This window comes from Eretmochelys imbricata, chromosome 6 (assembly GCF_965152235.1).
Source record: "Eretmochelys imbricata isolate rEreImb1 chromosome 6, rEreImb1.hap1, whole genome shotgun sequence".
NCBI lineage: Eukaryota > Metazoa > Chordata > Testudines > Cheloniidae > Eretmochelys > Eretmochelys imbricata.
Window position 1 is genome coordinate 8365471 of NC_135577.1, and position 14270 is coordinate 8379740.

The 14270-nt window shown below is 41.4% G+C and overlaps 1 protein-coding gene across 1 annotated transcript in view; it reads right to left on the minus strand.

Moving 5' to 3' along the window:
* LOC144267066 (E3 ubiquitin-protein ligase rnf213-alpha-like) overlaps nt 1-14270 on the minus strand; it is a 174163-nt gene that overhangs the window by 84665 nt on the left and 75228 nt on the right. The window contains exons 28-31 of the mRNA XM_077820731.1: nt 10905-11488; nt 9461-9626; nt 7563-7780; nt 601-738 (exon numbers count right to left, since the gene is read on the minus strand). Coding sequence (XP_077676857.1) covers nt 601-738; nt 7563-7780; nt 9461-9626; nt 10905-11488 — 1106 coding nt within the window. The remainder of the gene's footprint in view (nt 1-600; nt 739-7562; nt 7781-9460; nt 9627-10904; nt 11489-14270) is intronic.

Consider the following 14270-nt stretch of genomic DNA (forward strand, 5'->3'; position numbering starts at 1 on the left):
TATAAAATACTCTTGCTGGAAGTTTGCATCATAACACTACTTTACGTCTTAGAATTCATAACAATAATACGCAAGGATCCCAACACAGAGAGAGAGAGAGAGAGAGAGAACAGGCTGCTCCCTAAGACAGAGAGGCACAACTCAATCCACCTTGTTCCAGGCTGGCTCTTTCCAGACTGACTCTGATTGCATGTTTCCCTAGAGCCTGCAAGCAGGATCAGGAAAAACTTAATTTTTAAAGGTTTCAGAGTAGCAGCCGTGTTAGTCTGTATTCACAAAAAGAAAAGGAGTACTTGTGGCACTTTAGAGACTAACCAATTTATTTGAACATAAGCTTTCGTGAGCATCCAATGCATCCGATGAAGTGAGCTGTAGCTCACGAAAGCTTATGCTCTAATAAATTGGTTAGTCTCTAAGGTGCCACAAGTCCTCCTTTTCTTTTTTTAATTTTTAAAGTGACGGCCTCCCATTTTAACAGAGCTTTTAATATACCACAGCCCCCACCCTTGAAAACTAGGCCTCTTTCAGGCAGCTCAAGCTGGGCAGCCAAAGTCCCTCTGAAAATGTGGGCCCTTTTGTTAAATGCTGCTGAACTTTTACCTTGAATTTCTGAGGTGTGGAGATGATAAAAATCCCACTGCCATTGATGGCCCTGGCCTGAGACATCGAGGAGCGCTCCACGGACCCGTGACAATCGTGGACCATTTGCAGCCACTCTCTGTTGTGACAGGAATCTTTCTATTAAAAACAATTAATGTGTTAGTTCCTGAAGAAGGAATAAAGCTACACACACCAGAACGCTATAGCATCGTTTGCTGAGATACCCATAGTACCCCAATCGCTGTAGTGTTCACTCCCCTCACAACTTCCCAGAGAGAAAGAGTTAGAATCATTTCCATTGGCAAGATGGCAAAGGAAGTGGTAGCACATAGGAGTTGTGAAGGGCACAAATGATAGACAGAAACACATGTGGGGAAAGACGCTAGAGCAGAGGTGGCCAAACTATGGCCCGCGGGACCATCCTGGCTGGCCCCTGAGCTTCCAGCTGGGGAGGCTAGCCCCCGGCCCCTCCCCTGCTGTCCCCCCTTCCCCGCAGCCTCAGCTCACTGCGCCACCCGCTCTCTAGCCCACCGCTCCTGCCGGGCAGCGCAGCGGCGTGGCTGGCTCCAGCATGGTAAGGGGGTGGGGAGTGGGGGAGTCCCAGGGGGCAGTCAGGGGACAGGGGGCAGTTGGATGGGGCAGAGGTTCTGGGGGCAGCAGTCAGGGACGGGAAACACAGGGGGTTGGATAGGCGTGGGAGTCCTGGGGGGCCTGTTGGGGTGGGCATGTGGATGGGGTCAGGGCAGTCAGGGGACAGGGAGCAGGGGGGGTTGGATGGGGGTGGGGTCCCAGGGGGGTGGTTAGGGGTGGGGGGTCCTGGGGGGTGGTCAGGAGACAAAAGCAGGGGGCGTTGGATGGGACAGGGGTTCAGAGGGGGGCAGTCAGGGGGTGGCAAGTGAGAGGGGATGGATGGATGGAGGGCAGGGGCCAGGCTGTTTGGGGAGGCACAGACTTCCCTACCCGGCCCTCCATACAGTTTTGCAACCCTGATGTGGCCCTCAGGCCAAAAAGTTTGCCCACCCCTGGGCTAGAGGAATACTGAGGTAACATTATATATAACTATTGCACTCCTCTTTTTCCTTCACCTCAGCTTAACTCTGCCAAAGTTTTCTCTTTCCAGCATGTGTCATTTAAAAAAAAAGGATCACATCACATTAAACCTACCACTCTCCTAGTGAGGATACAGTTAAATCGATGTAATTGTCCTTATACCAGCATAGTTATTCCTGTATTGGAAGGGGACTAAGTGTAGGGCACCAGTATAACTATGCTCATGCTAGGGGCTATGCTGAGTTAAATATTTTGGTTAAAAAAAATCACTCCTATGACCTAAACAATTATACAGAACAAAACGGTGCGGAGAGCAAGGGTATCATTTTCAAGGGACCAAACTCCTAAGTGCCTTTTTCAAAAGAGACTGAAGCACTTAGGACTAGCGCTGAACGAAAAATTGATTTTATTTTTTTTTTTGGGTTAAGAGAGGAGGAAGGGGCAGCAAACTGAAAAATCCAAATCCAAATTTAGTTCAGTTCAATTCAAATCAAAATTGATTTTCTGTCACTATGACAGAATGTACCCGTGTCCATACTCTACACACTATTGTAATAATCTTTCTGCAAAGTATGTCTTGCAATGTATCATCTGAAAATGCATAATTTGAATATTCTCCTAATAAAATATGTGTGGCAACATTGTATGTGAAGTTACAAGATTTCTTTTTATAATGTTTTTAACACATGTTCCAAACCACAGCAGAAGTTGGCAAACAGCTCTGTCTCAAACAAAGAAATGGGTGCTCTGCTTAATTTGCATTTCAGTGGTAAAGAGAACCATCAAGCAGGAAGGGTAGACATAGAAACCTCAAACAGGTGAGGAAAAGCAGCAGAGAACATCCTTCTCCATAAAGAACGAGGAGTACTTGTGGCACCTTAGACACTAACAAATTTATTTGGGCATAAGCTTTTGTGGACTAAAACTTACTTCATCAGATCTGTGCAGTGGAAAATACAGCAGGAAGATATATATACAAGATATATATACAGAAAACATGAAAAAATGGGGGTTGCCATACCAACTCTAACGAGACTAATCAATTAAGGAGGGCTATTATCAGCAGGAGAAAAAAAACTTTTGTCGTGATAATCAGGATGGCCCATTTCAAACAGTTGACAAGAAGGTGTGAGTAACAGTAGGGGGAAAAATTAGCATGGGGAAATAGTTTTTACTTTGTGTAATGACCCATCCACTCCCAGTCTTTATTCAAGCCTAATTTAATGGTGTCCAGTTTGCAAATTAATTCCAGTTTTGCAGTTTCTCGTTGGAGTCTGTTTTTGAAGTTTTTTTGTTGAAGAATTGCACCTTTTAGGTCTGTAATTGAGTGTCATGGGAGGTTGAAGTGTTCTCACACCTTCTTGTCACATTCTCACACCTTCTTGTCAACTGTTTGAAATGGGCCATCCTGATTATCACTACAAAAGTTTTTTTTCTCCTGCTGATAATAGCCCTCCTTAATTGATTAGTCTTGTTAGACTAATGGCAACCCCCATTTTTTCATGTTCTCTGTATATATATATATATATATATAGACAGATAGATAGATATAGATATAGATATATCTTCCTACTGTATTTTCCACTGCATGCATCTGATGAAGTGGGTTTTAGCCTACGAAAGCTTATGCCCAAATAAATTTGTTAGTCTCTAAGCTGCCACAAGTACTCCTCTTCTTTTTGCTGATACAGACTAGCATGGCTACCACTCTGAAACCTGTCATCCTTCTCCATAGACTCTTTGACTCCTGAGTCTCTGCTGGAAATGTTTCTCAAGGGAGGGGCTGATACTATAAAAAGGAGAGACAAGCACCCCAAGACACCCCTCGCCCCCTGCCCATCGATTCACTGCACCAGAAAGGACAAAGGAAGCAGTCATTGAACAGGAAAAGGGGTCCTGACATAAGAAGTTTGGTCAGTAACACTGCTGAAAGCATGCGGTGAGAAAAGTTTGCTTTGAATTTAACATAATTTATTAAGTTAGGCACTAGTAGTGTTTTTATCTTTATTATTCTCATAACTATTTCTGACTTTTATGCTTCATTACTTGTACTCCTTTAAAATCTCTCTCTTTGTAGTTAATAAACTTGCTTTCTTCTTTTTTTCTAATCCAATGTGTTTAAAGTAAAGTGTCTGGGAAACTCTATTGGGGGTGACAAGATGCATGCATATTATTTCTATTAGGGCTGTCAAGCAATTAAAAAAATGTATTGTGATTAATCACGCTGTTAAACAATAATAGAATACCATTTATTTAAATATTTTGGATGATTTCTACATTTTTAAATATATTGATTTCAGTTACAACATAGAACAGAAAGTGGACAGTGCTCACTTTGTATTTATTTTTCATTACAAATATTTGCGCTGTAAAAAACAAAAGAAATAGTATTTTTCAATTCACCTAATGCAAGTACTGAAGTACAATCCTTTATCATGAAAGTTGAACTTACAAATGTAGAATTATGTACAAAAATATAATTTCATTCAAAAATAAAAAAATGTAAAACTTTAGAGCCTACAAGTCCGCTCAGTCCTACTTCTTGTTCAGCCAATTGCTCAGACAAACAAGTTTGTTTACATTTGCAGGAGATAATGCTGTCCCCTTGTTGTTTACAATGTCACCTGAAAGTGATAACAGGTGTTTGCGTGGCACTGTTTTAGCCAGCATTGCACGACATTTACATGCCAGATTCATAAAGACTCATATGTCCCTTCCTGCTTCAACCAGCATTCCAGAGGACATGCATCCATGCTGATGACAGGTTCTGCTTAATAACAATCCAAAGCAGGGCAGACCAACGCATGTTCATTTTCATCATCTGAGTCAGATGCCACCAGCAGAAGGCTGATTTTCTTTTTGGTGGTTCGGGTTCTGTAGTTTCAACATCGGAGTGTTGCTCTTTTAAGACTTCTGAAATCATACTTCACACCTCATCCCCCTCAGATTTTGGAAGGCACTTCAGATTCTTAAACTTTGGGTCGAGTGCTGTAGCTATCTTTAGAAATCTCACATTCGTATCTTATTTTGTTTTTTGTCAAATCTGCAGTGAAAGTGTTCTTAAAACGAACAACATGTGCTGGGTCATCATCCAAGATTGCTAGAACATAAACTATCTGGCAGAATGCAGGTAAAACAGAGTGTGGCCAAAGCATGAAGGGGCATATAAATGTTTAGCATATTTGACATGTAAATACCTTGCAATGTGGGTTACAAAAGTGCCATGCAAATGCCTGTTCTTTCTTTCAGGTGACAATGTAAATAAGAAGTGGTTAGCATTATGTCCTGCAAATGTAAACCAACTTGTTTGTCTGAGCGATTGGCTGAACAAGAAGTAGGACTGAGTAGACTTGTAGGCTCTAAAGTTTCACGTTGTTTTAGTTTGAGTGCAAACAAATGTAACAAAATGCAAATGTAACAAAATGCAAAATGTAACAAAAAAAATCTATATTTGTAAGTTGCACTTTTATGACACAGGGATTGCACAACGTCAGTACTTGTATGAGGTGAACTGAAAAAAGCTATTTCTTTTGTCATTTTTACAGTGCAAATATTTGTAATAAAAAATAATAATATAAGGTGAGCACTGTACACTTTGTGTTCTGTGTTGTAATTGACATCAATATATTTTAAAATGTAGAAAAACATCCAGAAATATTTAATAAATTTCAGTTGGTATTCTACTGTTCAACAGTGCGATCAAAACTGTGATTAATTGTGTTTATTTTTTTAATCACGATTAATTCTTTTGAGTTAATCGCCTGATTTAACTCTGATTAATTGACAGCCCTACTTTCTATTGAAGAAATACAGAATTTACATAAACTTGTATTGTCCAGGAGAGGGCTGGGCAGTACAAGACATAGATTTCTGGGGGGAAATCTGAGATTGGGAGTGAGTTGGAATCACCCTGCAGTATAACCAAGGCTGGTAAGAGCCAAGGAGTGGCTGGCTGGCTGCAGCACACAGACCTTGCTGGGAGTGATTTGCATGCTGGAGACTGTTTGTGAGCAGTCCAGGCTGGAGGCTACAGCAGAAAAGGCACCCCAGGTTAGAAATCAGGGGTGACACAGGTACTCATTAGTCTGGATTGTACCCGGGTACGTCACAATCATCAAAACAAAAAACTGGGGGGAAAAAATTCGTTTTGGATTGAACAAAATGTTTCATTTGACCTGAAACTAACTAACTTTGTTTCAGAGTAGCAGCCATGTTAGTCTGTATCTGTAAAAAGAAAAGGAATACTTGTGGCACCTTAGAGACTAACAAATTTATTAGAGCATAAACTTTCATGAGCTACAGCTTACTTCATCACTATGCATCCGATGAAGTGAGCTGTAGCTCACGAAAGCTTATGCTCTAATAAATTCATTAGTCTCTAACTTTGTTTGTTTACTTAATTGTGGGTCATTTTTGTGGTTTTCACCTTTTTTGTGTTTTGTTGTTGTTGTTTGTTTAAACTAGCTATATTTTAAAATGAAATGCCATTTCAAAATGAAAAATCCAAACAAAATGTTTCAAAATGGCTGAAACAAAGCATAGAAATGTTAACACACCATTTCAACCTGAAAAAAAAAACCTTTCCTTTTTTTTTTGGCCAAAACTATTCATGAAATTCACCCCAAATTCACCATTTTGGTGCCCTCAGAATGCATTTTGCAGCTAATGTACTAGTCACCATGCTCTGTTTAGGAACCTGACTGCCATTAAATTTCCATGAGGCATTAGGCTCCTAAGTGCCTAAATCACTTCTAAAAATGTGACAGTCTCCTAAGTCAACTAGACATTTCTGAAACTTTTACCCCAGGACTTAATAATAGAATCAGAGAAATATAGAGCTGGAAGGACCACAAGGGTTCATCAAGTCCAGCCTTCTGTACCGAGGCAGGACCATCCCTGACAAACGTTTGCCCAATCTGCTCCATCCTCCAAAGATAGGCTCCCTTGGAAGCCAATTCCAGAGCTTAAATATCCTTATAGCTAGAAAGTTTTTCCTAATCTCCCTTGCTGCAGATTAAGCCCATTACTTCTTGTCCTACCTCCAGCAGACATAGAGGACAGCTGATTACAGTCCTCTTTATAACATATTTGAAGATCATCAGGTCCCCCCTCAATCTTATTTTCTCAAAATTAAACATGCCCAAGTTTTTTTTAACCTTTCCTCACAGGTCAGGTTTTCTAACCCTTTTGTCATTTTTGTTGCTGTCCTCTGGACTCTCTCCAATTTGTCCACATCTCTCCTAAAGTGTAGCACCCAGAACTGGACACAGTAATCCAGCTGAGGCCTTACCAGCCCCAAGTAGAGCAGGACAATTACCTCCCATGTCTTACATACAACACCCCTGAATGATATTAGCCTTTTCTGCAACTGCACCACATTGTTGACTCACACTCAGTTTGTGATTTCCTATAACCCCCAGATCCTTTTCAGCAGTACTCCACCTTGCCAGGTATTCCCCACTTTACAGTTGCACATTTGATTTTTCCTTCCTAAGTGTTGTACTTTGCAATTGTCTTCACTGAATTTCATCTTGTTGATTTCAGACCAATTCTCCAATTTGTCAAGGTTATTTTGAATTCTAATCCTGCCCTCCAAAGTGCTTGCAACCCTTCCCCGCTTGATATAATCTGTAAATTTTATAAGCACACTCTCCACTCCATTATCAAAGTCATTAATGAAAATATTGAATAGTACTGGACCTACAGGACCCCATTAGATACATCCTCCCAGTGTAACAGTGAACCATTGATAACTACTTTTTGAGTACAGTCTTTCAACCGATTGTGCACCCACCCACCTTGTAATAATTTTGTCTAGATTTCAGCCGTTACTTGTTTTAAAATTCCACCAAGTGTCACGTCACAATGTCTCTTCAAGATATTTATTTTGAGCAGAAAACAGAAAAACTTACTAGCTTCTTTGGAAGGTTATTGTCATTTTCTACAGCGTCTCTGATGGGATTTAGAGCTGAAGAAAAAGCTTCAAATCCTGATTCGGGAGTCAAGTCGAATAAGATGGGCACAGAGGCAGAGACAGCATCTCGGAAGAACCTCACTTTGTCAATGTCCATGTCGTTTTCTCCTGCAGAAATGGACGCCAGCTCCACAAAGGTAGGAAGTTCCGTTTTGTCTGCAAGAAGAAAAATCCAGCAATGCACGTGAAACAAGCAATCTAAGCTCAAGAATCTACAAATAGTTTTAATCAAAAGCTTCAATGTCTTTGCCCTCCAAAGCTGAAAAATCCCTGTTGTTGCTCCATTTGGATATGTCAATTAAATCAAACAAATAAAATCTCAGATCTAGGAGTGGCCAGAAATTTTCCATCAAAACTTTTTAGAAATAAAATTGTGTTTTTGACTAAACAAATTTTTTGTAGAAAGTCTCTGTTTTCCTCGGAATTTTTTTATTTGTGATTGGAAAACCAGAAACTTGGGAAAATGATGATTTTTTTCTTCATTTTTTAGATTTTTGGCAGTTTTCAACCACAAGTTTTTGGTTGCCAATAGTCAAGATTTTTTCCAGGTTTTAAAGCTGCTCATTTCCACGAACAGTAAAAGTATCAGGGGCTCGCTGTGTTAGTCTGTATCCACAAAAACAACGAGGAGTCCGGTGGCACTCGATGAGGAGATGTCAATACCAAGAGAGGGAAAATTGCTTTTGTAGTGAGCCAGCCACTCCCAGTCCCTGTTTAAGCCCAAATTAACAGTGTTAAATCTGCAAATGAATTGCAGCTCTGCAGTTTCTCTTTTAAGTCTGTTTCTGAAGTTTTTTTGTTGAAGGATGGCTACTTTTAAATCTGTGTCCAGGGAGCGTCCAGGGAGATTGAAGTGTTCCCCTACTGGTTTTTTGTATGTTACAATTCCTGAGGTCTGATTTGTGTCCATTTATTCTTTTACGTAGAGACTGTCAGGTTTGGCCAATGTACATGGTAGAGGGGCATTGCTGACATCTATCACATTACTGGTATTGACACCTCCTCATCAACTATTGGGAGTGGGCCACATCCACCCTGACTGAATTGGCTTTGTCAACACTGGTTCTGCACTTGTAAGGTAACTCCCTTCTTTTCACGTGCCAGCATATTTATGCCTGTATCTGTAACTTCCACTCCATGCATCTGACAAAGCTTTTTGCCCATGAAAAAGCTTATGCCCAAATAAATCTGTTAGTCTTTAAGGTGCCACCAGACTCCTTGTTGTTTTTTTACCAACAGTTCAGGCACCTTCTCCGGCAGCTCACCTCTTACTGTGCTCAGAAAGTGCAACATTACAAGTGCAACGTGTAACGTCTTTCCTACTGACCTTACAAAGCGCTCTACTACTGGACACCTTACAACATATGCAGGAGAAAAATATTTTGCTCCATTTCATAATTCCCTACCCCAAACCAATGCCTGTCCAAGTGTTCTTACTACACATAAAAATGTCCAGCAACAATCCCCACGGCAGTGAGTTCCACAGTCTCATTATTAGTTTCCTTTACTAAAAAAAGAAGGAAATTGCTGCAGAAAGATCTTGATTTTTTTCCAGCTACAGTCACAGAACTATTGAATAGAACCCTTATGTGAGAACGAACTCCAGAATTATCTTTAACATAATCTGATCTTCAGAAAGACAATGAAGGACCAATTAGGGAAATTTTCAGTGATATTTTATAACTGTTACCATTCAAACACGTGAAAACTCACCATATGCATTACAATCACAAACCTATCTCCGACCCACTGTGAACTTATGAACTCAAGTACGTGAGGGCTACACCATTGGCTCTACATTCTTACTTATTTTATAAATACTGGTCTAAAGCGCACCTTTTATGACGGTTGTGATCCAAGAGATAAAGTCTTTCTTTGCACACTCAAGAAGTTCCTTCAAGAAGTCAAGCACACTCTCAGGGATGTTACTCAGAGTATCTTTAACCTTTATAATATCATCAGTCATATAATCAAGAGTCTTGTCCTTGAAGTCCTCGTCTTCCTGTTAAAATACAGGATAAAGAACTGTGTTCTTAGCAAAGAAATGAGACAAGCATTTATTTTAATTAATTTACTGTTTGTGTTGCACTAGGAGCTGCACAAACACGGAGAAGAAAACTGTCCTTGCCCCCAAAACTTTGTTAATGCCGCGTTAAGGTTGCCCAGTGCTGCTTTGTGCCCTTCTAGAATGTGGAGAGTGCCCATACTTAAACCTCTGAAACATAAACCTCTGAAAACAAGGAAATCCAAAATTAAAGTACATGCCACTCCCACTATGCAACCTTAGCTCTGCTTCCAAAAGCTGGCAACAGTTAATAATATAATCCTGTGGGAGTCTATAAAAATCTGCTCAGCCATTTACTATTGTGGATTTTTAGGACTGATCTACACACAAACATGCATTGGTTTAACTAAATCAGGTTCTTAGAACGCATTTAGTTATTTTGGTGGAAATCTGTTTGTTGGACACTCTCATTTTGGAATAAAAGTGATTAAAGTTGAGTTAACTAAAGTCACTTTTGACTTGGCCTACTCTTATCCAAGAAAAGAGCTGACCACTGAATTGGTTCTAACTCACACCCTTTTAGTCTCTAAGGTGCCACAAGTCCTCCTTTTCTTTTTGCAGATACAGACTAACACAGCTGCTACTCTGAAATTTGTTATTAATGTGACTAAATTTATTGCAAAAATGCCTTAGGCACCGAACCCCAAAGAGGGTTCTCAGCTGTGAATCCCTGAAAGAGATAGGTGCCTCCATGCAGCCCTGACTTCGGTACCTATGTCTGAAAGAGGGGCAGAGCCTGCACATACCCCTTGTTGTAGGCATCTCCCACTGGATACCTTAGGTTGTTCCCCATTCGTAGGCACCTATCTCTCTCCACTCATTGTACAAGGAGCCTGGGCCCTAACCCAGGCTATGTGGATTGCAGTGTTGTTCTCTAGGCACCTAAAAGTTCAGTAGCTTTGTGAATCTAAGACTGAAAGTCTGTGCAGCTCCTAGCGCAATGGTGCCCTGCTCTCTGTCACTGAGTCTATGCAGCGTCCGGCCTAACAGGGCCCTGATCTCAGGTTATTGCTTCTAGTAGCTGCATAATATAAAAATTTTTTAAAAAATTCATCTTGCTTATGCCATTTTTACATCACTGGAACTCCAGTGTTTTCCATGGAGTCACTCTAGGCTTTCACCTGAGTAAATGAGATCACAATGAGTAGATGCGTAAAATGAGACTGCATTTGTCTAACTAATTGCCCTAATGATATTTATGAGAGTCCTACGTACATATTTGGTCAGGTCATCAAGGAGCTGGAAATCTCCACCAAGTCCCAGTGTCCTTCGTAGCTCATCTATCATTTTGGCTGTGTTCACCACCATGGAGAGTTTCATGTAGTTGTTAATCTTAACCACCGCAGCCTCAGCCCACTCAGACTTGCTGCCAGGTTCTCCCTCGCTCTCCTCCATGATTTTAAATTCCTTTCTGAGCACCTGTTCATCTATTAGCAGCTTTCCAAACTGACTCTCAATGTCACCAAGGCTGATGGAAAAATCTTTAAGGGCCCGATAGGTGTCTCGAAAATCGTCCATGGCCGGGATGTAAACGTTTTCCTGCACTGCATCCAGGGAAAGAAGGGCTTTGTCTGGGAATTCATTCTTGGCAAGTTCCGCTTTCAGCTTCCACAGTTTCCGGAAGAACTGGCTTTCCTGGAGGGTATGAACTTTTCTAACCATGTTGTTGTGTTTAGCGAGTGGGTTCGACTGCAGACCTTCACTTTTCTCCTTTCCATGTATGGAGTATTTCTTCACCAGCATCTGATTCTTAATGCTCTGTTTAATTGCAACACTGAGTTTCATGGCACCTATGTCAACTAAACAGTGTGGGGATAGAAATTTATTAACATGTAATTAATAGATTCCAAGGCCAGAAAGAATCAGTGTGATTATCTAGTCTGACCATCTGTGTAACACAGGCCAAAGACTTCCCCAAAATAATCCTGTGTGAACTAGAACAGATCTTGTAGAAAAACATTTCATAGAAGATTAGGGTTGGAAGGGTCCTCAGGAGGTCATCTAGTCCAACCCCCTGCTCAAAGCAGGACCAATCCCCAACTAAATCATCCCAGTCAGGGCTTTGTCAAGCCTGACCTTAAAAACCTCTAAGGATGGAGATTCCACCACCTCCCTAGGTAACCCATTCCAGTGCTTCACCACCCTCCTAGTGAAATACTATTTCCTGATATCCAACCTAAACCTCCTCCACTACAACTTGAGACCATTACTCCTTGTTCTGTCATCTGCTACTACTGAGAACAGTCTAGATCCATCCTCTTTGGAACCCCCTTTCAGGTAGTTGAAGGCTGTTATCAAATCCCCCCTCATTCTTCTCTTCTACAGACTAAATAACCCCAGTTCCCTCAGCCTCTCCTCATAAGTCATGTGCTCCAGACCCCTAATCAGTTTTGTTGCCTTCCGCTGGACTGTTTCCAAAATTGGACACAGTACGCCAGATGAGGCTTCACCAATGCCGAATCGAGGGGAACGATCACGTCCCTCGATCTGCTGGCAATGCTCCTACTTATACAGCCCAAAATGCCGTTAGCCTTCTTGGCAACAAAGGCACACTGTTGACTCATATACAGCTTCTTGTCCACTGACACCCCTAGATCCTTTAAATTTGCCCTTTAAATGGCCATGACAACTAGATTTTTATATGAACATTCACAATTCTCATTGTCTTTTAATAAAATAATGACATGGTAATCTGGGATAGCAGCTAACTGTGTGTGTAGCAGAGTCATAGGGGGTGGGACAGTAAACATTATGAATATAATTAAATACAGAGAGCTACACCGAAAGAAGGTTACAGTTGCAAAGTATTCAAGTATTAGGAAATTCCCAGGGTCACAAAGAAGACCATCTAAATGTAACCCGCGTGTAACCACTGCTGTGACATCTGCCTGAGTCTGCAGAGACCCTGTGACAATCATTCTGAAAGGAGGAACTGCCCCAAGTGTAACCGTTCCACAGAGGAAAATTCTCAATCTAGCTGTAAAGCAGATTCACAGAGGCCATAAAGGATTATTCCGATCTTCCAATCCAGCTTCCGGCATAACCCAGTGACTCCTGCATCCGGCCCAGTAACTCCTGGCTGAGCTATAGCGGAGCATTGAGAAAGAGACACCTCATCTCCATTGACAGATTCCCAGTGATGGAGAATCCATCATGTCCCTAGGGCAGCTATTCCAGTAGTGAATTCCCCTTGCTGGTAAACACAAGCCCCTTATTCCCAGCCAAAATTTGTCTCCCTTCAGTTCCCAGCCAGCAGGTCTGGCTTTGTCTTTGTCTGGAGGTTAAAGACCTCTCTGCTCCCAGCTATTCTTTCCTTGTGTTGGTCCTTATAGACCAGGATCATGTCACCTCTTAACCTTCTTTTGGATAAGCCCAGTAGGTTGAGCTCCCTCACTCTCTCACTGGGAGGCAGGTTTTCCAGACCTCGAATCATTCTTGTAGCTCTTTCCTGAAGCCTTTCAGTTTTGCAACATCCTTTTGGAAGTATGGACACCAGAACTGGACACAGAGTATACAGTAATGGCCTCACCAGTGCCATATACAGAGGTAATATCATCTCCCTTCTTCTATTCTATATTCCCCTGCTCATACAACCCAGGACTGTATTTGCCCTCTTAGTCACTGAACTGCACTGGGAGTTCATATTCAGTTGATTTCCATCAGAATCCCCTTTCTAGTGTTGCTGCTTTCCAGGATATAGTCCTCCCTCTGACACTGCACCCGATAATGCTTTATGGGAATATGCTCATGAATGTAAATATGACATAACTGGAATATGTTTTATGCTACATATGCCATGTTACATATCTCTGTAAAGGTTATGATCTACTGAATATATTCATCCTATTTGTATCCATGTGTCATTTTTGTACTCAACGTTATGAATATTGGCTGTGTACTTGCTTGATTTTAAGTAGCCTTAGCAAAACATTTGGTCAGCTTCTTGAGAAATGAATGTGCAAGTTACGTGCCCAATGAAGAAACACTTAATGGACAATGGATCTTGGAAGGCTCCAATCCACATAAGAAGTCTACTTGAAGATGTTCAAGGTAGCATGTGAGCCATGGCTGCTACCTGTAAGTCCTGAGTCATGCATGGACATGTGACTTGCCCATGTGACTCCAAAACTCCATCTTGGAGCTGGGATTCTACACAGGGGCAGGGAGGGGTGTCCACCCACAAGAGAAAATCTATTTAAACCCCTGGGAGACCCCTCCATTTTGTCTTCAGCTGGCTCAAGAGATAGCCTCTCCACCCCCAAAGGATACCTGAAAGAAACTGGAACAAAGGACAGTAACCACAGGGGGTGGGAGTGATTGCCGGACCCAGACTAGAAGGAGTCTAGCCTGTAAAAGGAAGCTTACTGGAACACCTCTGAGGGTGAGGTTTTATCTGTATTCAGCTTTCTTACAGTATTAGGCATAGACTTGTATGTTCTATTTTATATTGCTTGGTAATTCACTTTGTTCTGTCTGTTACTACTTGGAACCACTTAAAATCCTACTTTCTGTATTTAATAAAATCACTTTTTACTTATTATTTAACCCAGAGTGTGCATTAATACCTTGTGGGGGAGGCAA